Source organism: Caretta caretta, chromosome 11 (genome assembly GCF_965140235.1).
Source record: "Caretta caretta isolate rCarCar2 chromosome 11, rCarCar1.hap1, whole genome shotgun sequence".
In the NCBI taxonomy this organism is placed as follows: Eukaryota; Metazoa; Chordata; order Testudines; family Cheloniidae; genus Caretta; species Caretta caretta.
Genome location: NC_134216.1, coordinates 68,763,327 through 68,790,755, shown reverse-complemented (window position 1 = coordinate 68,790,755; position 27,429 = coordinate 68,763,327). Strand labels below are relative to the sequence as shown.

The 27,429-nt window shown below is 43.7% G+C and overlaps 1 protein-coding gene across 2 annotated transcripts in view; it reads left to right on the top strand.

Moving 5' to 3' along the window:
- Positions 1–2,802: 2,802 nt before the first annotated feature.
- FN1 (fibronectin 1) overlaps positions 2,803–27,429 on the top strand; it is a 68,679-nt gene continuing 44,052 nt past the window's right edge. The window contains exons 1-13 of one of the 2 annotated variants that reach the window (XM_048869435.2): positions 2,803–3,225; positions 4,519–4,647; positions 5,750–5,887; positions 8,542–8,673; positions 9,002–9,139; positions 11,623–11,781; positions 13,694–13,891; positions 14,755–14,934; positions 16,712–16,888; positions 18,526–18,678; positions 20,716–20,844; positions 22,449–22,592; positions 27,251–27,372. In XM_048869435.2, coding sequence (XP_048725392.2) covers positions 3,075–3,225; positions 4,519–4,647; positions 5,750–5,887; positions 8,542–8,673; positions 9,002–9,139; positions 11,623–11,781; positions 13,694–13,891; positions 14,755–14,934; positions 16,712–16,888; positions 18,526–18,678; positions 20,716–20,844; positions 22,449–22,592; positions 27,251–27,372 — 1,950 coding nt within the window. In that variant the 5' untranslated portion in view covers positions 2,803–3,074. The remainder of the gene's footprint in view (positions 3,226–4,518; positions 4,648–5,749; positions 5,888–8,541; positions 8,674–9,001; positions 9,140–11,622; positions 11,782–13,693; positions 13,892–14,754; positions 14,935–16,711; positions 16,889–18,525; positions 18,679–20,715; positions 20,845–22,448; positions 22,593–27,250; positions 27,373–27,429) is intronic. The other variant, XM_048869437.2, reaches the window with a different exon arrangement.

Below are 27,429 nucleotides of genomic sequence, written 5' to 3'. Positions count from 1 at the left end.
TTTCATGGATGAGCTCCCCCTGTCTTACCCAGCTACCTTGCTTGACAGGTCCAGTTTCTGCCTCCTGTAACTTACAAGCAGGTAAGACGTCATAGTAATGGTTGAGTAGAATGTCGCTGTGCAGAAGAATGCAAATATATATTTACATACCAAAGTCAGGTGGTTTACAAAGGAGCTGATTTCCCAGTGCAGTAAGTTTCCCAACAGCTGATAATGTGTCTATCCAGTGCCTAGTGTGGTGTTCACCGATCGTCCAGTGCTTAATGTGCTTGTACAAGCTCTGCTTTCTTCTGTGTCTGGTTCCAACTTGCTGTGCATGACCCCAAGAGCTTCACAGCACCTGGCCCAGACTCTCTCTGGGAAGCCCATCCCTTAATGATGGTGTCTCCAGGACCATACTTAGTGCAATTGGGCCCCGATCCTGACTGGGTCTAGACACATTCCTGCAAATAATAAATAAATACAAATAACTCAGTAAGGAGTTGTTGCATGTGGAATTTGACCTCTATCTTGCATTACACTTGATCTTCCTGTAGAAATCTCACTGACATCACTGGGAATGTAGCAAACAGACTGAGGGCAGCATGTGGCATTTAGCATCCAGACATGTCAGATGAACTGACCTAATAGATCAGGAACCAATCCAGCCTGTTGGGTTAATTATTTCTCTGTTAAGAATGCTCATGACATGCAGCGGTGGCTCCCAAGGCATTTGGGCCCAGATCCTCAAGGACATTTAGGTACCTAACTGCAATTGATTTCAATGGGAGTTAGGCATCTAAATATCTTTGCGCATCTGGGCCTTGGTAATTAAGAAATAATGGCAAAACTGTTATTGAAGCCTTGCTGATTATCATGGCTGATATTTATCCGTAGCTTGATGGGCTACTGCAAAAAAACCTCAGCACCATTTTTGCAGCACACTGGGGCTGCAAGTGGACTGGCCACACATGAGGGCCTTGTGTCGGCCATCAGAGAAGGTGGTTAGTCAGGGGCAGGCTAACGTAACCATGTTGGCATGGATCCAGTGACCCTAAACACACCACAACAACAAGGGGTACACACAGGGCAGTGTCAAGTGCTCCAGCCTACAAGCGGTACGGTGAGGGAGGTTGCATCTCTGTATTCTGGCTTTGGGGTGTGGATTTTTCAGCTCCCCAAAACACCCACAGTTCTCCTTTCCAGAGCTTCCAGAAGATGAAGTGGATTTAAGAACAAAACCACATTGCTCAACCCCGCAGCACTAGTAAACGTTCAATGTTATCAATGGCTGAGAGGAAAGAATTACTAAGTACCATTACAATGGTGGCAATGTGACCTTCCCACTACCATGCGGGAGATCCACCTGTGACTACTGGCTCTTGGATCTTGCTCACCAGGGGCTGTTAAGAAGCACCCTGGGGAAGAAGGCATGGAGTGATTTGATCTGCAGTAACTTCCCCAGCTCTTTGAGGAGTGGCACAAGTGAAGTTCTGTCTAGTTCCTATTGGTGAAGAGAATCATGACCACAAAGCAAGATTTTTAGGTTGGAGGATGACTGTGAAGCAAAAGAAAAGAAGGGACCCTCAAGGTCCTGACAAGGATATAGAGGACTGAGGCAAATGAAAATAATTCTAACATCTGGTAACCAAACTTAAGTTCAGCGGTTAAGATTCAGACTTCTGACAAACTCTTCTATCTAAGAGGCTCAGCCCTTTTGTTAGCAAAATATTTATTATTCCAGAGAATTTTATTTTCAGTTTCATTTATTTCAAGGGAATTAAAAGAGGTGTCTTTATTGTTTCTCTCTTCTTTCTCTCTCTCTCTCTGCCCCCCCCCCCCCCCACCCCCTCAGCTCTCAAATGCTGCCAGGTTTGGGATTTGGATGTTAGAAAACCCTATAGTAATGGTTCTTGTGCAGTAGTCAAAAGTGAATCTCAACCATTGGGTCAGAGATAAATAAAGATGGGATGAAAAAAATAGGCAAACATTTTAGACTCCCTTCTCCCCTCCCCCCTAAAACCCACCAAAATATGGAGTGTCAGGTTTGCTTATGAACAAAGGGTTTAAAATGCCAACACAATTTCCAAGGGAAGTGATGACAGACCTTTGCCTTGAGTCCTTAACACTAGACTAGAAAAGGAATCAAGAAATACAGGTAGGGTTTCTAATTTCGTGGGGTTCCCCTGATTTTTTTGGTATTTATATTTATGGCTAGTTTCTAGATATGTGCAAAACAATGCTTCCCTTGTACTAAATGTGTAATACCTCAGGTCCCCCATGGATAAGCTTGCAGGGAGTAGGAGAGGGGTTTATTTAAAACAATTTTTTTTTTTTAGTGTTTCCAGTGCCTTTTGCGAACACCTTTCAAGGCTGCCAAAATGATGTGGGTGCTTTCAATGTCTACAGTGTATATATATATATTAAAATAAAGACTGATTTTTCCTTTGGGCTGATTTTCACTATCCCCCCCCCCAGTACAGTGTAGGGAATGAAGAGCCCCTGCATTGGCCCCTTGGGGGGGGGGGGGGCTATGATTTGACTTCCCAGGTCTTCCCCACCTCTCATGTCTCAGCATCCTGTGCTTTGCGAAGCTGAGAGAGTTTGAGGGATGGGCCAGGATCCCTGCCCGGCGCCTGCCCCCCAACTGAGCCAAGTTTCCGGGGAAGGTCCAGAAACCCCCGCCCGCCCCCGGCGCTGGGGCGGCCGCTCCCGCGAGCAGCATCTGCTGTTCGCGGCTGGATGCGCCCCCCCCCCATGACGTCAGCCAGGAGCCTGGACCAATCAGAGAGGCAAAGGGGTGTCCTGGTGGGGACCCTCCTCCCCGCCCCCTCTCTGTAGCCAGCCCTGCCGGGGGGTCCCCGAGGCAGGGGCCTATATAAACCCCCTGGAGCCGGCCCTCTGCCGCTCCCTCGCAGGCTGGAGGAGGAGACAGAGCCCGGGAGGAAAGTGCAGCGGGAGCCGCCAAGTCCCTGCCCCGGCCGGGAGAAGACGAGCCCGATGAGAGCGGCTTGCCCGGGGCTTGCAGCCTGAAGAGCCACGAGCCCGCGTCTCTCCCGAGTGCCATTCCCTCCCTCTCTCGCCAGCCTTGGAAGATGCCCAGTAGCCCGGGCTGGCGGCCGCGGCTGCTGCTGCTTGCCTTGTGCCTGGGGACCGGGGTGCAAAGCTCGCAGCCCAAGGTAGCCAAAACCAGGAGGCAAACGCAACAAATAGTCCAGCCACAGGTTCCAAGCAGCCAGAGTAAACGTGAGTATCTGGGGGCACAGAGCCACCGCGAAGGGGGGGGGGGCGGGGGGCGGGACACGGCCACAGCTGTCGGGGAGACTTGGGGGTCCAATAGTGGACTTTAGAGACCAAGCCAAAACCTCCCGACGCGGGCTGCAGCCCTGGGTGTAGGTGCATTTTTGTGCATTCGGGGATCAGTGGAGATCCAAAGTGATCTCAGTGGTTCCAGCAGCTGGGTCAGATTTTAGTCCCTTTTAGCACTTCCAAGCCAGGCTGCAACAAGCCCCGCCTCGAGAGAGCGAGGGACTTGCGGGCGGTGCACTAGTGAGCTTGGGGAAAGTTTTCTGTTTGCCTTTGAATGTCTGTGAGTTACTCTCTGATGCTCCCCGGGTCCAGCCCAAGTGGGGCAAATTCTGCCACCCTTCCCTAAGCAGTTGACTCTGAGTAGCCCCAGTGGTACTATTCAAGCAGGCATAGCATAATTTGCCCCTGTGTTTTTTTGTCACTGAGGCAGAAGTATAGTGGAACGGGATCTGTTTTAGTTACAGCAAATGGTGATGAAATGTATACGCCAAACTTTTATTTGAACTAAACAGCTGATACTTTCATGTTTCAGTTCTGGGTATACGATTTTCATTAGAGCCCTTACTTAAGAAAACAATAGTTTTATTATTACATGTAATTAAAAATAACCTAAAAGCAAAACACTAAAACACTCTGTCTGCAAACACAATTTGGGAGATGTTTGCTGGAACAATTGCTGCCCTGACCTTTGAAAGCATCTGGGGAAGTTGAGGCTGCATCAGGGAAAAACTTCCTGGCACAAAGATCTATCTGGCTGTGAAATGATCTCTCAAGGGATGTGGTGGAAGCCCTGCTGCTTGGCACACTTAGAACTGACCTGGACAAAACGCTTGTAAATGTAAACCTGGAAAACAATCCTACAGTGGCTGGAATCTATCCAAAGCCCACTGAAGTCAGTGGCAGTCTTTCCACTGATTTGAATGGAGTTTTGGATCAGGCCCTAGATGAGATTCTGAGTCTATTAACTCTTTGTTTCAAAGTCTCTCTCAACTCCCGTACAGTTACTACAATATTTAACGTGTTGTAGATTGACATTTAGGTGCCTGATCTTGCTTTCTCTGTGTATCCCAGACTCCCATTGTCTCAGTGGGAGTTTTGTGTGTGCAAAGAATGCAGGATCAGGACCTAATGTATAGTCCACGCATGATTTAACTCTCCTTTTTGACTTTTGTTTGGAGCTCTGTGGTTGAAGGAGGCTAATGTAACCCAAGACTTCTGTTTCTTTTTCAGCGGGCTGTTATGATAATGGGAGATATTATCAGATAAGCCAACAATGGGAACGCATTTACCTGGGGAACATGCTCGTGTGTACCTGCTATGGGGGAAGCAGAGGCTTTAACTGCGAAAGCAAGCCTGAAGGTAAGTTGGTAGGAGTCATGATGAATGAAAAATGGGTTGTGAGGCCAATTAAAATAAGCCTTAAAAAAATGGTAGACCACAGATCAGACTTTCTGTTCACGTTAATGGGCAGGAGAGTCATTTACACTGAGGATCTGGCCTGAGATTTTAAGAGGTAGTCTTCATTAGACATGGGCCTGCAATCAGAACCCTGGGCCCAAATAACATTCAACCTGAAGTTTGGATCTGAATCTGAACTTTGCATCCAGCTTCATCTCTATAATGATCTGACCTGACCCTAGATTTGAAATCCCTAACAAATGCAGAGTACACAGCAAATCTGGAGCCAAACTTTTCAGCTCTGACTTCTCTAAACTTTTTGTTTGATTGTATTGTCTGTAACTGTTAATAGGCATTTCATATCCTTATGTTGTCAAATATTTTTTAAAAACATTTTAAAAGTTGACTTTCATTTGCAACTTGTTTCACAGTCCTTCTAACTTGCATATAAGCATAACTTGCATAGTTGGGTGTAAGGTTGGAGTAATTATTCTTATACCGATTTATGATTATTTTGATCTCAACTATCTAAGTGTCATAGGGAGACACAGAATAAATTTGGATAAAATTTAGGTTTTGGATAACAGGGATTTTTAAATGTAACAGATGTTGGGGGGATGTGACCCTGTTTGGGGTAACAGGGACATTTGGATAATCAAACTGAACTTTATTTACTGGGCTGTATTCACTGGTTTGCTCTGGCTGTGTTGGTCTGCTTTGGTGATACAAAGCAGCCATAAACCTATCTTAACTGATGAGATGGTTTATGGCTGTCTTTTGTTGCTGATGCAGCACAAATCAGCTGGTTTGCAGTTGGGTAGAGGGCCTTTTGTGAGCCCTCAGTGCTTGAATGAATTCCACTCTGCCGACTTTCATGCTGCCACACTAATATGTGGCTGTTACTCTTCAGAGAAAACTAGACACATCTGAATTTTCCTGTATAAGGAAAAACAGTGGTGAGGGAGGGAGGGGAATAGGAGTGCATGTGGTTTGTGTTCTTGCAATTTGAATGCTACAGCCTGCACATTAATTAATCATCACATGGACTTTATTTTCCCCTCAGCTGAAGAAACTTGCTTTGACAAGTACACTGGATCTACCTATCGGGTAGGGGAGACTTATGAGCGCCCCAAAGACTCCATGATCTGGGATTGTACCTGCATCGGGGCTGGACGTGGGCGAATCAGCTGCACCATTGCAAGTATGTAACAAAGATCATATTGCTTGAGCCATTGCTCTTCAGTGTTGTGCATGTTCCTGAGAGGTTGACCTGACAGCCCCCAGTGCAGTGCAGAATTGCTTATTACTTAGGAGTATGGGGACTGATGCAAAGCCCACTGAAGTCAACTGGAGTCTTTCCATTGAAAAAGCTCATCCTCTTCCCTTCCAACCCTGATAGTCTATGGATGGTCCCATGGAAGTTAATGGAATTATTTGTGTGAGCAAGGCTAGCAGGACTGGGCCTTTAAGAGCAAATTAAAGGCATGTTAAAAATAGCGGGATAAGTGTGTTAGTGCCCTGCCAATAGGACTCGTAAAAAGTATTTCAGCTCAGATATCAGAGATGCATTGACTCTTGAGGGCAACTCTAGTGGAGCAGCGTTTACTCACTGCAGAGAATGAAGGCCAAATCCTCAGCTGGTGAAAATCAACATAGTTTCAATGACATTAATAGATCTGTGCTGATTTACACCAGCTGAGGATGTGTCCCTTAACGTGGCCTCTGTAGTGACACCCACTCTGAGAATCTGTGTGCTGGAGATTCAGGGGGCCAGCTTGTGATCTCTCAGACCATTCCCAATGAGCTTCTTACCCATTATGCTTCTCCTGTCTTGGCTTTCTCACCATCCGCTCCCCCTCTGCTGTCTTCTCACCCTTTCCTTTTGTTGCCTCTTTATCTGGAGCGCCTTTCCTTTGAGTTGTTGGGTCTCTCTTTAAGTCACTTCTTAACCACTTCTCTTTAGCTCCTGATTTAGACTCTCTCTGCAAAACAGTTTCTGCTACTGTAGTTTAAGAGCACTCTATCAGTATATTTGGGCTTAGATTTCCCAGTCCCTGTGCTGTTTTTGAGAATCACAGCTTTATTGCATCTTTCATACAATAGCAGGTTTGATTTGGTTTGTCGTTTATTTGCAACATGCAGTGCTGGATACTTCCCATAGGACATCAGACATGAACTCTCAATATCGGATGGAAGGAAATCCTGCAAAGGCCGAGGGGCTAGTTCTGCCCTGCATTCAGTGGAGTTGCATTGGGCAGGGCTGAGTTTGGCCCAGAATCAGTAATGGGAGATTTCCGGTTCAAGATGTTAAATGATTGTTAATCTCCGACTTCCATTTCTTCATCATGGATTTGATCCAAAGCGCACTGAAATCAGTGGAAAGACTCCCATGATTGCAGTTGACTTTGAATTAAGTGTCCTATCACTGCTATTGCTCAGATTGTTTGGTCATTTTAGGAATTAGACCAAGGTCAGGTGCCTCTGAATCTTGATCAGTGCTATGATCCTTATCCATTCAGATTCAGCCATTGCAATACTCCACTTGCTGTTCTTTCAGCAAATGGATCTGTGCTAACTAGTGGATCCAAAATGTATTTATTACAAATCCATCTGATCATAACACTGCCATCCAGGTCTTTGAATTGGCCTACAATTTGTCAGCGCATTGAATTTTAGATTTAGCTGGATTAATATCAGAATATCAACTATAAGGTCCTGCCCCTTGTTCTCAAAATTCTGGCTAGCGCTCTTGGGCCTCCTGGTTCTAGGTAATTCAACAGGCCTAAATCGAGCTAGTTGAAAAACCATTTTCTTTAAAAAGTTGTGAACAATAATTTATTTGAAATTTTTAAACTTTTGTAGGGATGTCTAAATGAAATGAAAGTTTGTTTTGATTTGACTCCAAAGTTTTCAGTTCAATTAAACTTGAAGAGAAAGTTTTGGTTTGGTTTTTAAACACTGAAATAAAACAAAAAATTGTAAACTAAAACAAAATGAAAAATGTGATTTGAAATTGAAGAAAATTTAATTTCTTGTCTTTAGCAATTTTCTACCAAAAAGCCTAAAGAAATCATTTAAAAAAAGAGATGTTTTCCTGCAAAAAAAAAATGTTTTTGATGAAACCCCAAAGTCTCACCTGAGTGGTGTGGGTGACTGAAGAACTTCAGAAAGCATCAGTGACTCTTCTATTTGGAACTCTTTCTTTGATGTTCAAGAAAGTGCTGCCCTTTGACAATAATTGTCAGCCAACCGGAATGAGGGTGGTCTAGCCTAGTGGTTAGAGCAGGCATCGGGCCCCCAAGGACTAGGCTCAGAGCCGGAGTCAGCAGCTAAAGCCCAGGGTCAAACTGGAGGGGCAGGAACTGGATACAGAGCTGAGTGTCAAGTGAGAGTCAGGAGCCAAAGGCCAGGTCAAACCAGATGGCAGGAATTGGAGCAAGCAGGGTAGAAGGCAAGGAGGGGCTCAAGGCAGAGGCCCAAGATAAGGCAAGAGTAGAAACAGTGGTGGGCGTGAGCATCAAACAGCCAGTAAATTGCTGCGGCTGGTTTAACAGCCGGCCTCCTAGTGCCTGCCGCCAATCAGGTGGCGTGGCCAATCAGGGAGCCTGCGGCAAGCCAGCTGTACTGATGAGGCCGCCTGGAGATTAGCTCTGCTGCAGGCCCTGATTCCCTGACAATAACTCTTTTCCTCTTCGCATTTATCTTCGCCAAAAGTTCATTTCACATTGCCTTGGGATGGCTGAAGAGGATGCCGTTTACATGACAGGGGATTGGATTGTTTGCTATTCTACAGTGAATATACACAGACCCAATTCTCAACTAGGTGATGACTAAACCATTTTCTGTTTGCCACAGATCGGTGCCATGAAGGGGGTCAGTCCTACAAGATTGGCGATACCTGGCGCAGACCACACGAGACGGGTGGCTACATGTTAGAATGTGTGTGTCTGGGTAACGGGAAAGGGGAATGGACCTGCAAACCTCTAGGTACGTAGTGATTTTTGACACATTTCTTTGAGAGATCAGGCTTCAGAAGTATTTAACAGATGTCATTAAAGAATCCTATATTAAAACAAAGGATGCTCATTTGAACTGATTCAGGCCTTTAGCCTGATCTAACTTCACCTGGTACATTTTTTTTTTTCTGGTGGCCTCCTCCCATCTACCAATATGGGAAGGCAAAGGTAGTCATGACCCCCCCGGACACCTGTTTGTGACTCCCAGGGGGTTGCCATCCCCAGGACGAGAGCCCCTGGTTTTTAGAAATATTTAAAACAAACACAAAAACCCTGTCTTTTTTCCTCCATTCCCACAGCTGAGAGATGCTACGATAACACTGCTGGGACATCCTATGTTGTCGGAGAGACCTGGGAGAAGCCCTACCAAGGCTGGATGATGGTGGACTGCACTTGCTTAGGCGAAGGCAATGGACATATCACCTGTACCTCCAGAAGTACGTATCGATTTTCTCTTGCCAACACTATGCAGAATGGCCAAGGTGCACTTCATTCTGCTGAAGCTCAGGTTCTAAAATGATGCCTTTTCTTATCCTTTCTTTGGGGCCCAGAATGCACAAGCTGAGACACTTAAGTAAGACAAAGGGAGACAACTTCAAGTATGTGATGTGCTTGATATTACATAGAGAAGTAGGTGTAGTTATGCACTGATTTACACTCCACATATCCCACAAGGAAGTCAGTGGAATTGTGCTGGGTTACAGACCATACAGTTTGGCCTAGAGTTGCCCCCATGGAGACACGGTGCCTTTAAAGGGGAAACTGTCACCTGGTTTATCTTTCTTGAGATTCTGGTATTATTAACAAATCCAAAAATTCCTGTAGAGCTCTAAAAATGCAGGGTTTGTCATTTTTTTAACATAATCTAGTACATCTGAAAGCCAAAACAATGATTATTTAGTCTAATGCTTTGTCTACACTGAGGATTTTGGTAATGGTGTGAACCTTTAGTGTAAACACTCTGCAATTGCGCAAAGATCTTTTAACATCAGCACATCACTTTTACACTCCAACTTTGTACCAATCCAACTACACTGTTGCAAAATATCCCAGTGGATTGGCCTATAACATGTAAATGGGGCCTTTACAAGTTACTTCTGCTTATTGCGTTCTCTTCTAGTATGACTGTACTGTAAAACAAGCTCCATTGTGGAGCTATGACAATTTGCACCAGCTGTACATCTGCCCCAAGGTCATTTGACCTGGTCTCTTGTACCTTTGTTATATGGGTTTTGAGATCTTCCTCTGTAGCCTTTAAATGGCCTCATGCCCAATTGCCTTGAGATACAAAGCTAATAGCTTTTTGCTAATATAAACAATAGAACTGTAAAGAAGTAAAACACATAGAGGTTTGGGATTAAAGTCAAGGTTCTGGAGAGAGGTTAGTCAAGAAATAAGCGATGAAACAAAACCAGCCTTGACCATTTCGACTCTGTTTGAAAACACATGGGGGGAAAATAATTAATTGTCAAATGGGAATGGACAAAGCAGAAAGAGGGCATGTTATGTGCAAGCTTCAAAGTTATTATAATCAACACAAACAATTAGGCAGTGTCCTTCATCTCACAGTTCTGGAGTCTACTGTTGGACCTTATAGGAAATTGCAACCTATTCATTATTGGAAAAAAATGGGTTTTGCTTCCAAAATGGACTCACATCTATAAATACATTGTCTAAGTGTAAAATGATAGTTATGGCCCACATAGTAGTGTAAGTACTGATGTGTGGATAAAATATAAGTGTTATGGCTAAGATTTTCCAAAGTGACTAGTGATTTGGGTGCCTAAATTCTTGGGTGCCCATCCTGAGACACCTGATCTTTCGAGGCCAAGTGTCCACATTTTCATATACATATAAATACATTACCAGCCCTGTAGCTACTTTCCACTTTCTTGGCAAATACACAGCACTGTGTCATTTTATCTACTGTGATTTGTTAATGTGTTTGCCACATGTTAGTTTTTGACCCAATGTACTCTAGCGCAATGGCAATCTGAAGTGATGCGTACCTCATTCCATAGTTGTTCATATAGTAGATGAAAGCGTTTCTGACCCATGATTAAATGTGAGTTATTGTATCGAGTTGCCGTTGCATGTGAGGGTAAAATGCTGTAATGGAAGAAGAATGAGTTAATCCATGTGGCTCTGCATGCAGCTAGAAGTAGTTTATTATGCTATCATTTGAACCTATTTGCTCAATTCATCATGGGTGGTAGATTATTTAAAGGCAGAATTCCCAGACGCACATGTGAAACTTCCATTAACTATAATGGCAGTTGCTTGCATATTTCTGGGTGAAGAATTTGACCCAAAGATATTACCTATCAAACAGGATTTAGTTCCTTCCATGTGAAATAGGCCCACGAGGTTCAACTGGGCCCTGTCTACAGCATGCAATGACCATGCTAAGAAACCATTTAGAATTAAACAACATTTAAACTGGTTTCAGCTTAAGCAGGGTTTTCCCCACAATATGAACAAGGTGCTTTAAAATGGTTTTGAAAACTATTCGCAAGAGTGGGCAGTAACCCAGGAGTTGGTTTCCCATTCTGCCTTGTCCACACTGGGAGCAAAAAGGTGTTATCGGAAAGAATGTTTAAAATCACTGGGTGAAATCCTTTACCATTTAAATCAATGAGAGTTTTGCCATTGACTTCCAAGGGGCCAGGATTTCATCCAATGTTTTAGAGTGGCTTCCCAGCATGTGCCTTTCTGCAATACAGTCAGGGCTTTAAAGCATATGGATACCTTGGTAGGGGTGATGGAGCTCGGTAGTGGAAGACAAACTGTACTGTGGAAGATTAGTCACGGAATATCAACAAAGGACCTAGTATATTTGCTTTTGTGATTGGCATGCTGCTAAATATAGGAAAAACTAAGCCTTGCTTCCTTTGTTATAAATGTTTCCTTTCCTCTGCAGATAGGTGCAATGATCAGGACACCAAGACTTCGTACAGAATTGGAGATACCTGGAGCAAGAAGGATAACCGAGGAAACCTGCTTCAGTGCATCTGCACTGGTAATGGCAGAGGGGAATGGAAATGTGAAAGGCATTCAGCTGTACAAACTCCTGGCATTGGTAAGTGGTAAATCATATTGGTAATGTGGGCACTGAACAATACAAGTCACACACAAAAGGTTTTGTGCTGAATCACACAACACTGATTTAGGCAAAAATCTTGTCAAAGTTAACGAGTTATGCGAGAGGAAGATCTGCAATATTTAATCTCAAAATTTGACGGGAGACTAAACATTGTCATCTTTTGTGCATGAGCAAATGACAGAATTCATTTACACACAGTTTGCATGCACAAAAGGGTTTGCACATGCAGATTAGAACATGAGCATGTTCAAACGTGCCAAAAAAAGTTAGCATGCACAGATTTATGGACCTATAAATAGAGGCTATATCTTGAAAATGCGGCACTTTGGGTTAATATTTTTGAAATCTATAAGCTTTCTACAGAGTGACTTACTTTAAATTTCCTGAATTTAAACTTGCAGATCTTGTGGCTGTCAGAAGTTAAACTATTCTTCTGGCAAGATAAACACACCCACTTATGCTCAAGCTTTAATATGTAGAAATGTTAAGAAGGCACTTATGTGTTCAATAAATTGTATTTTGTATATCAGATCCTTTGTGATTTTTGGTATGGGGTTTATTAATTTCCTGGTATACACTGTCCTCTGTCCTAGGTTTATAGCAAAATATTCAGCTTCTAAAGGTTCTTTGTCATTTTAATGATCTATTTCTGCTTTTAATGTGTAAATCTAGCTTTTTCCCTGGAGTGGATATAAATTAATAATTTCCTACTCTTGCTATCACCAGTTCCACTCCGTGGTGGGAAAGCTAGTGTAGACAGACTCCAGGAAACCTCTAGTGCTTAAAGAGCAGAGCTCTGAGCAGATCTAAATCACGCTGTGCTTTTAAAACTCCAGTGGTTGTCAAAGCCTTGCCTATACTTTTGCTCCCATATGGGCTGTTGCAGGTAGAGCTAAACTGGTGGTAGGAAAAGTGGGAAATTTTAACAAAAGTTTCCAAGTGTAGAAGAGGCCTCTGTGTCTCTTTCCATATTACTCTTAACTAAAGCTGCTTGAAAATTTTCCTTTGACAATATTTTTTTGATGGAAAATGGTGGTTTTTTCCCCAAAATAGACTTTTCATGAAAAAACTTGTTTCTTTGGAGATTTTTCAGGTTTTTGGTGAAAAACTGGAAAAGAAAAAACAATCCACCCAGTTTTTCAGTTTGGGTTTTTTTCCTCCTTTCCTTTCTTCGTTTGTTTCCATTTTTGATTTCAGTTTGCCATCCAAAACAGCAAAACATTTTCATTGGAAACTTTAAATAAATCTTACAATTTTGTTCCCCCCACCCCCCCAAAGTTTCCTGTGAAAAACAACTGGCATTTTTTGACCTGCTCTAGTCACAGTTGTTGGCTGTATAGTCGCTCTTGTTGCGGAGGATCATTAGCATGGATAGAGATTTTTTTTTTATTTTGTTTTTATGTTGAAATTTACTAATTGAAGTGCAAACAAATGTTATGAAAATGGAAAGCGATCAATAAAAATATCTGCAGATAATTATGCCTAAGAAAGTTAAATGCTTTTAAAGGGAAATTGTCACCTGGTTTATCTTTCTTGAGGTTCTGGTATTATTAACAAATCCAAAAATACCTGTAGAGCTCCAAAAATGCAAGGTTTGTCATTTTTTAACGTGATCTAGTACCTCTGAAAGCCAAAACAATGATTATTTAGTCTAATGCTTTGTCTGCACCAGGGATCGGCAACCTTTGGCCCGTGGTCTGCCAGGGAAAGCCCCTGGCGGGTCAGGCTGGTTTGTGTATCTGCCACGTCCGCAGGTTTGGCCGATCGCGGCTCCCACTGGCCGCAGTTCGCCATCCCAGCATAGCACTTAACCTAGATTTTCTGTTCCTTATTTTTTGGATTTAAAGCCTGCTGCTTATTCCCTCTTTTCTAACATTTTCTGCCTCAGGATCTGCATCCTCAACCTTCACAGATGTACGAACTGCACTTTACCAGCCCCAGCCTCAACCCCAGCCTCAGCCGTATGGTCACTGTGTTACTGACAGTGGGGTGGTGTACTCTGTTGGGATGCAGTGGCTCAAGACACAGGGCAGCCAACAGATGCTTTGTACTTGCCTGGGCAATGGTGTCAGCTGCCAGGAGACAGGTATGAGCTTTTCTTTTAATGCTCACCCCTAGACAAATCAAGGCCCCAGTGCAGCGAAACGCTGAGCAGGTGCGTAGCTTTAACTATGTGAGTAGTCCTACTGAAGTCAGTCTTTAAGTGCTTTGTTGGATTGGGACCAACGTGCAAAAGGATTTTAACTACATAATTGTCTTTAGTGCAGCCTCTGAACTAAGATCCTGATACAAAGCCCGCTGAAGTCAGTGGAAAGAGTCTCACTGACTTCAGTGCATCAGGCACTAACAGAATTTCAGCTGTTGTTTTCACTTGTAGTGAAGCCCAGTTTCTAAAGACATAAGGACACACTCTCCTAAGTCAACACTCATAACGTGTCTTAATGTTCATGGCTCCTACGTGCATTGATGGGAGAGAGAACCCCATGGGGGTTTTTGTCCCTCACTGGAATGTAGGATCCTGGGGAATGTATAAGAAGGGTGCTCTGAAGAGCAAAATGAGGAACAGCAAGGGGCTTGGAGAAGGGAAAGGAAAGAATCAAAATTTCTTCCTGGTTTTGATTATTTGGGGCCTGGTTCTGTAGGACAGAAGTAACTCCCATTTTGTTACGTACATACGGCAGTGGGAGAATAAAGCTATGGGATGCAGAATTAGCAACTTTATTCAAACTAAGTTGCAGCAGTATGTTTCTGGGGGAGGATGTAGGTTGAATGATGATGTTACAGGGCTAGATCCTCAGCTGGTATAAATTGGCCTGGGACAATTGAAGTCAGTGCCATTTATACCAGCTGAGGATTTGGTCCAGAGAAGCTAGAGTTACTTTAGGGCATGAAGAACTGGAGTGGGGACACTGAGCCATAATGTAATGTTGTGGTTTGCTTGGTTTAAAGCTGTGACCCAAACCTATGGTGGCAATTCTAATGGGGAACCGTGTGTTCTGCCATTCACCTATGGTGGGAAGACTTTCTATTCTTGCACCACGGAAGGTCGTTCGGATGGACACTTCTGGTGCAGCACAACCTCCAACTTCGAACAGGACAACAGATACTCCTTTTGTACTGGAGAAAATGGTAAGCTTGTCTAGAGAAATGTATTGGGGGGAAAAATAGGTTGAATTTCCAGTATTTGGGTATGGTGACTATAAATGCTGTCTGGGCCAGATGTAGCTTGTCTAAATGGGCATAGCTGCTGATTTACACCATCTGAAAAGATAAGATGAAAATGATAGCTCTGCAGATTAAAGTTACAGAGCATGAATAGTTCTTGTGGACATGTTCCCCATCTTCCCTGCGTCTTGCAAACATTAAACTCCCAACCCTGGGATGTGGCGAAGGTGTCAGTTCCCCTGGTGAAGTAGGAGTAGCCAGGGAAAAGGAGGAGATGATGGGACTACATGTCTATCCTTTTGCCCTTGAGGGTTTTCTTTAACTAGCTAGCGAGGGTCTCCTGTAGTGCTGTCTGGGAAAGGGCCAAGATCAGCATTTTTATTTAAGAAAATCTTTGTGTCCTATTGCTCTACCTACTTGACCTTAAAAATGAAGCTGTTAACCAGAGTATAGCTCACTGTCTTTGATACAAGGGACCTTTAGACCTCTCTTGGCTGGTTGAATTTCAACCAGTCAGACAAGAGACCTGGCCCATATTAGGCCATGAGGGTAGGACACTGCCCAGAGTCTTATCTGTGCAATCCTCTGATGTCACTCCCTCAATCCTGACTTCCCAGTCAGATTGCCTTATATAGCAGCAATCCTCATCTGCCACTGGGAAGGGGTGCTGTGGCATGACTAATGCAACATTCTACATCAGCTGGGGGTGGGGTGGGGCGGGAAGGGCAATGGTCTGGAAGCCCATGGACCTTCCGTAAGACAGCAGCCAGACAGGGGAATTTCTGCTGGATCTGACCCTAAGTGAAGCACGGCTGAAGTTATTAATGTATTGGTAGATTTAGTAACGTGGTAAAATACTACTTCTCAGATCTGTTGTTTTTGAGCAGCCTTTCACTCGCATGAGGTTTTTTTTGTTTTTTTTTTTAATATCTTCTGGTTCCTTCAGATGAAACTCGAGATCCCTTTCCATCATGTCACATTTGTTCTGTTTTAAGAGAATTCGTGGAATTCAGCCGCTCTGGATTGCATTGGTGATAGGTGCCTAAGAGATCCCTTTTGCTCCACTGTGGGCCTGGGAAATCTCAATATAGGAGGACGCAAGCAAAGGCTTCATTCTTCCTGGCTATTTGTACATCATTGAGTTGCAACTGTTTTCTAAGGGCTGAGGTTTTATTTAAAGTCCTTGGTCACAGCCCAGCTCTCAGTTAAATCCATCCAGCCCCATTTACTTCCATGGGTTGTACACGTGTCATAGAATGGAGAGAATATTTGACTCACTGGACCAGTTCCCTCACCCTACTCCTGTTTGTTCCTGATGACTCTGTTGGTGCAAAGAAACTCTAAAGCAGACCTCTGATGATCCTCTCTGCCAGGGGAGTCTGTGGGCATTAGGGAGCCGCTGTTATGATTCCAATGCCGATGCCTTCCCTGGCACAGGGGTCCTATGCCGGATTTCCCTACTCTGATTCCCATGGCCAGGCCCACTCTTTCCACATCTGTGCATGGGGGATGGTGGGTGCTTTCTGGTTATGCAAATCCGTTGGATGTGGACCAACCTTTCACACCGTTTATATTTACATGATTAAATTAGTCTCCGTCAGAAAAGAGGGTTAAGGGTACTCTGAGGAGGAGCACATGCAAACTGAGGGTCCGTGCTATGTTCTGAAACAATTCCTGGCTCCTCTGAGGAGAATGCTGGCTCAGATACATCTCTTTCTTTTACTCCTCCTGCTTTGTGTAGTTCTGGTCCAGACCCGGGGTGGCAACTCCAACGGTGCCTTGTGCCACTTCCCCTTCCTGTATAACAACCGCAATTACACGGATTGTACTTCTGAGGGACGGAAAGACAACATGAAGTGGTGCGGAACCACCCAGAACTATGATGCTGACCAGAAGTTTGGCTTCTGCCCTATGGCTGGTAAGTTGTGGATGCTGGTGCTGGATGGGAAAATCTCTGGCTGGTCTCTGTTCAAGACCAGTCATTGAGGTTTCTGTTTAAGGCCAGTGGTTCTCGGACTGTGGCCCATGAAATGCAATTGGGATGTGGAGCCCTTCCAGGTGTCCACTGAGCTGCATCCGTCACTGCGGTGAACCTTCAGTCATTAGTGGCTTCCAGGTAGCTGTAGCCCAATCCAAGTTGCTTCTAGGGCTTCTAAAGGTGTTTTTTGACCAGTGACTTTGGTATTACAAATAGAAAATAATTTACTCTGCCCGTTTGCTGCCGAGAATTCTGGGCCAGATCCTCAGCCAGGGTAAACTGCTTAGCTTCGTTGATGTCAGTGGCGCTGTAGAGGTTTACACTTGCAGAGGATCTGGCCTTATGTCTGCTGAAGCCTTCTTCCTCGCTACTCATCCTTTCCTCTTGCCAGATCTTGCAGTTACGGATGACCCTGTGTTTCTAGCATCACACTGTTACTGTGGCAATTATGCAGGTCTCAGTTTATGCAAGCCTCAGTGATGTCCAAAGGAGTTGTGTGTGTTTAGAACGAAGGCAACGGAGAGCATTAGCACTTCCTGCAAGATCAGAACACAAGGCGGCTATGAGAACCCATTTTAAACGGCAAACCTTTTCTAACTCGGTAGCACCCGTGCTACATTTGCTAGCATACATACAATCCAGTATGGAGCAAATAAAGCTAGTAATACTTTACACGAATAGCAGTGCCTTTTATGTGAGGATCTCAATGTCTTAACAAACGTTAACTGAACCCCACAGTACCCCTGTGACATAGGTGACAGATACAAGGATCATTCCACCCGCCACTGAAATGCAGCCACCTCTGAGATGAAACCCAGCACGTGTTAAACAGTGCACAGGAATGAGATGTAACACTTTAAGACATGAAGTGGCAAAACAGAATTCCCCATCTCATTGAAAATGCAAAGGCAATTTTATGTCCAACCTGTGCTGGAATTCAGCCAGGAGATAAAATCCTTTAGAAACGGTAATTTAGGTGAAAGTATGGGACTAGGTCCTCGGCTGATGTATGTTGCCATAGCTCCAAAGACTTCAAGAGACCTACAGCAGCGGAGGGTCTGGCCCATGATTTTCCTTTGGACGGTGGTGAACGCACATTTTCGTAGAAGGCTTGTAACAAAAGACATTTTCCTCCACTTCTGTCTACCAAAAAGTAAAGTGACAATTAAGTGATAGTTTCCTCTTTCTTGTCGTCCTTTAAAGACAACAAGGCTGGGTCTTCACTCTCTGTGTAAAGTGAGTGGCCAGCATTCGTGGGTTTTACACCCACTTTGCACAGCCATCCATAACTACACAGTCTGCAAAGTAGGGGGGCATCCCACCCAGTCTCTGTAGTTAGAGCCTAACAGGTCTGGAAGTAGAAAGACCTGATTTAGAGTGAATAAACTGTCAGGGACTTGCATTTAGAGAACATCAGCACCTAGTGAAAGTGAGATTTGGAAACCTAGTGGGGTCATAAAACCCCCACAGTAGAGTTTGGAACCTGTAACACCACGGGAAGATGTATAGTGGATTATATGAATGTTTGTGCTCGTTGTAACTCTCACTAAATAAAACCCCTCACACTTCTTGAACAGCCCATGAGGAAATCTGCACAACCAGTGAAGGTGTCATGTACCGAGTTGGAGACCAGTGGGACAAACAGCACGACATGGGCCATATGATGAGATGCACTTGCGCCGGAAATGGCCGTGGCGAATGGACCTGCCTTGCATACTCCCAGCTTAGAGGTATGTGTCTTAATTTATACACCAAGGGCCTGATCCAACTCTCATGGAAGTCAAAGGGATCCTTTTCACTGACTTCATCGGGAATTAGAGCAGGCCCCAAAAACAATTGTACTTCAACAGGTCTCACTTGTGGAGGCCAGGAGGTATATTTGTACAAAGATCCAGATGTTGTTTACAGTCAGGAATAGCACCAATTCAACTCTCACTGACCCTCGATTAGCTGGATCAATGCACATCCTTGCGTTCTCTTGCTTACATTTAAGGTTCAGCACCATTGCAGCTACTCTGGTTGCTGAATTGGGGCTATTCTCCTGTGCAGACAAAGCCCCAGGCTAGGCTGAAGCTTGAAGACAGGGTTAAAGGGCAGTGCAGTCTTGCTGTGCTATTTTGAAGTGAGGTTTTTAATTCCTCTGTGTAGGATGAATTACCTTTGCAGGCTAATCTATATGAAAAGTTGGCAGGACAGTACTGAGATTTCTTTTAAGCAGCCCAAGTAGGGAAGTGCTTAGACAGAACCAAAAAAAGAGGACTTCAAAGGGGAGAGCATAGACATTTGATCATCCTAAAGCTACTTACAGCATTGAATTCATGTCTGGAAAAAGCAGAGTGGGTGCTGTCAGAGAGCCAAGAAAGGACACTAACACCATTGCTGAAATTGGATATAATTTATACGGAAAGGCTCTCTCAAGGGCTTTGAGGTTTTCCATGCATCTTGTGCAGAACGGTGAGAGATGCACAGCTAAAGGATCTGCTGTTCAGTAAAGCTCCCTTCTAACTCTGCCAAACGGCCAGCACTCAGCATTCTGATCTCTGAAAGATGGGTGTTGCAGGGAAATGTGGGAGAGAGTGAAAGGAAACTGTCAGGTTAAAGCAACTTCTGCTGAAATGAGCGAAGTAACCTAGTCAGGAAAATATATATATTTTTTTAAGGATGTGGGTTCTCTCAACCCTGCTGATAAATCACAGCTTTCAGGAAACCTCTGTGGGCCTTCTTGTAATATTTCAGCATTTACAAAGCATCAGTGGATTTAGTCTCACAACACACCTGTGAGGCAGGGAAGTACTAGCCTCATCTTACAGCTGGGTAACAGCGGCAGTGCAGATTAAATGACTTGCCCAAGGACAGGAAGGCTGTGGCTGACCCAGAATTGAACATGGGTCTTTGGAGGCTGATTCCATGCCCTGCCCACTAGCAGTGCAGCTAAATCCTTCCATAAATAACAAGCCATATTAATGACGGTTGATTGCTTCACAAAGCAACTCACTTCTACAGGGGTTTTCAGGTTTGCTTGTTTTCTTAAACTAGCTTTTATTGACCAGATTGCTTTAAGGATAAAGGGTTAGGGCCAAGTCCTCAAATGGTATAAATTGCCATAGCTCTGTTGACTGGGGGATCTGGCGCTGCACAGTGCATCAGTGTACGAGTAATAACTGGGGCGTATAATACATCAGTTCCTCTCTTAGGGTTACAACAAAGTGTCGTCAAGATACCAAGCAAAAGAAAGTGCAGAGAACATTTTGGGCTGCATTGTGATACCCTTGCTCACACCGAGTAGTATTTTACTTCCACTGAAATCAGTAAGGAGTAACGTGTTGCTCAGCTCGTGTAAGAATATCACAATCTAGCCCTTTATAAGCAAACCCAGTGATTTTTTTAATATGTCATTTTAGTTGCTGTTTCACGTGCTGTAATCAACATGCCACGGGAACCCCATTTGAATAAGGCTAAATACTTTGGGCCTGGATCCTGCAAACCTCCTTCCTACAAGTGTCCCTTAGCCACACAAGTAGTCCCCTTGATATCAATGCTGACAAGTGGACACAGGGGATCATAGTGTCTAATCCTATCCTGGGAAGATCACACTTATCTCTGACAGATACCTGAGTGGCTGTCTCTCTTTTCTAGAGCTTTTTGTGGCAATAAGTCTCATTGCGCTGATGGGGAGGGGGAAGAATATGTTCCATAGAAGAAGTATTCTATAACTTCTTTTACTTAAAGCAATCGTTGAGGGAAGTATTCTGTTTTCTCTCAAACAGATCAGTGTATTGTCGATGACATCACCTATGATGTTAACCAGACATTCCACAAGCGTCATGAAGAAGGACACATGCTGAACTGCACATGCTTTGGCCAGGGTCGTGGGAGATGGAAATGTGATCCTGTCGGTAGGTTAATTCCCAGCTGCTCCGCTCGCCAAGGCCAGGTCGTAGCTACGCAATAACAAGGAAATGTGTGATAGGGCGGGTGGGTGAATTTGGGCCAGATCTTTGGACAGAATCTGCCCTCAATCACACTAGGAGAAAACTGGAGTGACTGTGACTTCAGAGGAGTTGCAGCGCAGTGAGTAAGAGCAGAGTTTGACTTAACTCAGGTTATCTGACATGTCATGGGAGAAGCTGATAATATCTGCAATAACCGTAGGTAGTGGCAACTTTACTCCTTACTGATTCCTCCCGTGGAGTATTCCTACACTATAACACACTCTAGCTTCAGTAGCTGCCAATGTTACGGGCTAACAGATCATTTTTAGCAACCCATTCGACGGAACTCTGACAAATAAGGCGTTCAGCAGGGACCTCCGATTTCGTGCAATCAGCTGTTGTGTGGAGCAAGCCAGTAATGCTAAACCCTACCTTGTAAATTGTTCTTTTTTCTCCGCTTTGCCGAAATCTTCTGGTCTCTTGACTGAACTGAAAAGCATGGAAGATTGCACCAGCAAATATTATCTTACCGTGAACTAAACTTATTTTATTTGGCTGCTTATTATACTGGGCAGCCAAACAAAAAGCGAGCAAGCCAATGCTAAGAGAGCCTTGTGCTAATAGCATGCCAGAGTTTAGCTAAAACCATCATAGTTCTGTACTAGAATGAAGAGATTTCTACTTTTCTGACCAAAAAAATGAACTCTGATTTGGTGATAAGACTTAGTTGTTTGATCTGCGATTACCAACCCCAAGAGAACTTTAATATGTTTTCTTTGGCAACAGTTCAGAAAGCACTAGTGGTTAAATTCTGCTTTATTTATCGTATGTCTGCCCAGATTTACTGGAGATCAGATAGTAAAGTTCTTGCAAATTGCTCCTTTGAAAGAAGGAAATAAATTTGTTTTAAAATGAGTTGGAAAATATCAACAAAGCTGCTGTCTGTTGAATCTTGTCATTGATTTCCCCAAACCTAGTCCCCATTCTCCCAAAGGGAGTATACAGTTAATGCTCACTGCAGTCCATCAGTAAGACTCTTACTGAGCCGGTTTCAGATATGAGTTATGCTCACCTATGTCTGGAATCAGTGTGTTGAAGTAAATGGTGTTGCTGTAGAGTTTACACCTGAGTTTTGCCATTGATTTCATGGGAACAAGATTGAGCCTTAAAGGAGAGACGAACAGGTGCAGTGGCTGAAGCCGAACCAGGCTGTAAAATAATATCTGCTGCCCAGCTCCTTGTGGCTCCATTGACTCTAGGGGGCGGCAGGACTGCAGGATCAGAGCCTGTCCTTGGCATGCTGTCATTGTTCAAAACATACCCCAGCTGAATTAATATCCAAACCTCTGACTTGCTGTTGCAGTAGTAAATCTAGGGTCTGGATGAGTTTCCAAGTACCCTAGTTTTGAAGTTAGACTTCTGTTGCCCCTTTGAGTAATGCTTGGAGGAATGCTATTTGCAGTGTGTTTTTCCTCTTCTTCTGTATGTTGATCCAACATTTTGATTTTGGTTTTTTGGTCGTTTAAGTCAACATTTGACACTTACCTGTACCTGTTTCGTGCCTTCAGACCAGTGCCAGGATTCAGAATCCCGGACCTTTTATCAAATTGGGGATTCGTGGGAGAAGTATGTTCATGGTGTTAGATACCAGTGCTATTGCTACGGCCGGGGTATTGGAGAGTGGCATTGTCAACCTCTGCAGACCTATCCAGGTAAGAATCCTAAAGAGTAAACACATTCTCCTGACTAGCTCTGTTTTAGTGTGCTAGGATGGGGTTGGCCACATGAGTGGAGCACAGGGTAAATACCCAGCCTGCTTCCTCTGCTGATCTCAGCAATCTGCATGTCCTTTCGTATCCTTGTCAACGTCAAATAAGGTTAGGTGGTTTTCCCTATATATAACGAGCAAGTAAGGGTTTGAATTCTCTAGGTTCTTTTGCCTGTGGATGGTTTGCAGTTGTTCAGCTCACAACATGGTAGGAAATTCCTGTTGGTTTTCTTCAGCAGCAGAACTGTTTCCACCTGAAGGCGGACACAAGAAAGTGTCAATCTTACAAGTAGAGGGCCTGAGACTGATCACCATAAAAATCGGAGTCATTCCATTGGCTTCACTGGGGTTACTCTAGAATCTAGATTCACACTAGAATCTGGCCCATTTTGGTTTTATTTCCACTTTGGTGTTTCACTGAAATGATAGCTTTGCAATCTATCTACTATCTATATATTGCTTGAAGAATCTATATTCTTACCCAACCCACCTGCTGAAGCAAAATGCACCATGGCAGGAAATGCCTTCCATGGTCAGTGCCCCAAACAAAACTTTTGAACTCTCCTTTGCCCAATCAATTCTAGGAAATATTCAGAGGCAGGTCAATGTCTCTGTTTGCTGGTTTGTTCTTCCGTAGTTCCATGAACATAACGTGATAAGAGCAGCAGTTGCACCAACTCTTCTGTTTAAAGTTTGCTTCTCCAACTGGGCCTTAGTTTAAATATTAAAACTTTACAGGCAAACACTCTGACTAAAGGATTTGTAGAAAACCAGTTCCACTCTCAATGTATTGTGTGGTTCACTGGCCCAGACCTTGCTTCCACGTTGGTATAAATATTAAGTAGCTCCGTTAAAACGGACAGAGTAATTTTAGTGCATAACTTCTTCTATATCACGAAGATGATTATTATCAATCCCATTTTGATTATTGGCAGAAAAATTTCTAATAAAGCCAGACTCGGAAAAAGGTAAGTACTCCGTTAACAACCATTGGACTGCTTTGGTATTTTACAGACCTGTGTACTTACTGTCTTATCACACACATTTCTCTGAGGCAAAACAGCATGCTCTAATAACAGAAGTATGTTGCAGTGAAGATGTAACTGTGTATGAGTGATGTTTTTAGTTTATATAAATGGAATGCTTGTGAAAACACAGATAAAGCAAAATAATAGGCTTGTGATTTACATACATACGTTGTCTTACGGAGAATAAAATGAGATCTGTGAGTAGCTGGCAGGTTAGTACTCCTAAGTAGAGCCGGTCAGGAGTTTTTTGATGAAATGTTTTTCCATCAGAAAAATGCTTTTTCATCCAAACTGAAGTTTTTCAAGAGAACTGTTAGCTTCGGACAAATTTTTCACTTCAAAAGTTTGGGGGGCGGGAAATAAACAACTTAAAATTGTTGAAGCATTGCCTTTGACATTTTGGAATGAAAAATTCTGGGTTTCTGGTTTGCAATCACGTTTTGTTTTGAAATATAAGCTAATTATAGTAAACAACAAAAAAAACGATACATTTTTTAAAAAATGTATTGAACTGATCAAAACACCGTGTTTTGACTGACAGAAATGGAAATATTTTGTAGCTCATGAACATTTCTGAGATTTTTTGAATTTTCATCCTCACTGGGGAGTTGCCCTACGGAGGGGTGGGGGGCAGGTAATCACCTGCCTTTCTGCTCACTTATTCCAGCTCCCTGGTGAATCGGCGGTTCTGTACGGCCTGCTCATTCTCCACCCAGTTATGAGGAAGGGGCGAGGCAACACGGCAGCAGCTTTGGCCCCACCCCTACAGGCTCTGGCCATGCTGGTGGCCCATGAAGGGTATAAGTGGGCTCTTTAGATCCCCTTGCATCTTGTGTGGCCCTCATTAACCCAGAACCTGAGTGCCTCACAATCCTTAATGATTTATCCTCATGACAGCCCTGTGAGGAAGGAAAGGATGTGAGGCACAAAGAGCCTAAGAGGGTGTCTACAATGCAAAAAAAAAAAACCCCTGCAACCCCTCAGCCGTGAGTCTCAGAGCTCGGGTCAGCGGACTTAGCGCGAGCCCCGCAAGGCCATCTAGATGTTTGCCCTTGGGCTCTGAGAAACACACCCCATGCCTGGTTTCAGAGCCTGAGCTCCACCCCAGACTTGAATGTCTAAACTGCTATTTTTAGCCCCTCTGCCTGAGTCAGTTGACCCAGGCTCTGAGACTCAGCTCTGTGTGGCTGTGGTTCTTTTTTTGCAGCGTAGACGCACTTGAAGTGATTTGCCCAAGGCCAGGCAGGAAATCTGTGGCACAGCAGGGGACTGAATCAGTGTCTCCCAAATCCCAAGCTAGTGCCATACTCTGTTTGACCTTGGCCATATTGCATAGTCTCTTTGGGTCAGATCAACAAAGGTACTTAGATTCCTAACTTCTGTTGATTTCGGTGGAAGATAGAAATCTAAATACGTTTGTGGATCCGGGCCTTTGTGCCTCCAGCCCTACCCATCCTTCCTCTCTCTCTATGTGGACACAGATTGAGGCTCACAATTGAACTCTTATATGAGAGACAAAACAGGAATTGGATGGTAGAACTAAGGACTGCCAGTGAAGGGAAGAATGGGACACAGCCCTCTGAATTTCTTTGCTGAATTTCTTACTGAGCCTCATTGACGCCTCAGACTTCTAAAACAAACATCTCACTGAGTTATGTGAAATATGCACTCCGTTAGACTGGAAACCAATGCTTCGGACTTTCTTTAGACATGAGAGGGCCTGGAAATGTGCACATGAATCAAATATAAAGTTCCTGAATGTAGATTTGGGGTTAGACAAGCTTTGAAATATTCTCTGGGTGGGTATGGATTTGTTTGGGCTGGAAGTCTTTTTTAGTATATGCAGGTATGTATGTTATGCTGTTACCCAAACAGACCATAAAAGGAAACTTTTTTTAAAAAAAAGGAGGGGGATTTAATGGCTAAAATAACAGATCATCCTGCGGAGTCAGACTGCTCTATGCTGGAGTTCTCTGGGAACTTACACCTACTGTGTAAGACCATCTGAGTGTTCAATGACCTTTTCAGCATTTATTTGAAAGCTTTTCACAATGTGGTTCAGGGGAGGAGTCAGAGAAAGGAGCATAAACAAGACAAAAAGGTGCTGTGAATTATGAGCTTGATCCAATACCCAGTGGAATTGTGGGTGCCTTTCCATTGGTCTCTAGTGAGCATTGGAGCAAGCCATTAGCATCTTTGGTCCTGATTCAGCAAAGTACTTAAGCACATGCTTAAAGTCAGTGGGACATACGCATGTACGTAAACGCTTTGCTGCATAGGGATGCACTTAAAATACATGATTAAGTGCTTTTCTGAATCGGGGCCTTTGAGTTTACAAAAGTGCTCTGTTGCAGGCCTACAACTAAACCTCTGGGCTGTCGGTTGGCTTGTGGGCCTGTGTGCAAGTCATGTTTTTCCTCCATGCAGGTGCTTAAGGCAGTCGTTTCAAACGCAGGTTTTAAAATGAGCTGATTCAGAGATGTTGTAAAATGCATAGGGTCTTTTAACTGATGATCTTCAATCATTAGCAGAAAAACTGCCTTTTGCTACAGGATGGAAGAATGTGTCATTTGAATAAATGTAAAGAAAATTGTTAGAGATCCCCTCCTTTTTTTTTTTTTTTTTTTTTTTAAGCCTAAGGCTGGGGTCCTTATCCAAACAATCATATGATGATATGGGGCTAGTCCCATTGAGAGATGGAGGTGAAACTTCCTGAATAAGAGGTTCACAACCTATCCCTAAACAGCTCCACAAAAATGTGGGTGTTTTATATGGAATCTTATTCTGCCCCTAGTTCTGCTTTTGTTCCAGTACATGTAAGAGATTTCTGAACCTTTTACTGGCGGTGGCCGTATTGTTGACTTTCTCTCCAGCTGGTCAGCATCTAAGATTCTCCAGCATTCTGAAGCACCCTGATTTTACTGGGCTGCCTTGTGCAGCTCTTAGGACATCGATCCTGCCTTGAGACAGACTCTAATTAGCCGTGGAGATCAGTTTTAATTCTGGGAAAGCATTCCATGGACCCCGTCTAGCAAGGTGCTGGACCTACCCAACTCCCATTGGCTGCTTACATGTTGAGGATCCTCAGCACCTTGCCAGAGGTCCTTAGCATGACACAGGATGAGGCTTTAAGTTAGCAGAGATTTTTTTGCTTTTAAAAATTAACCCAAATTGCAGCGAAAGGTAACCGATAAAATTTCACTTATAATAAGCGCATGTTGAAAAAGTCCTCTTATTCCCCATGCTCTGTCAAACTATCTGGCTCTGTTTTGCAAGTCTCTTTCCATACCACTTATGACACAAGTCTTCCATCACAGACACAAGTCTTCCATTGTAAGTTTTTCCAGACAGCATATGCTAATGCCTATAGAGCAAGATGAGACAGGTGTACCAGAGCATTCGCTATAATGAGTGTTGGAACCTGGGGGATAGAGTGAAAACCTATTTATTTCAAATGTTCATAGTAATATTGGACAAGAAAATGCATTTTGATTAATAAATCTTGGATGCACTGAATAGCAAACTAGAGGGGAAAACTCCCTAATTAAGTTAAAATGGGGAACTTCCCTTTCAGGTGCCACTGGTCCTGTGCAAGTGATTATCACTGAGAGTGCAAGTCATCCCAACTCCCATCCTATCCAGTGGAATGCACCCGAATCCTCTCACATTTCCAAGTATATTCTCCGATGGAAACCGGTAAGTGCTTCCTTCAATCATAATATAAATCATCTGCATTTGTAGCTCCTGACATCC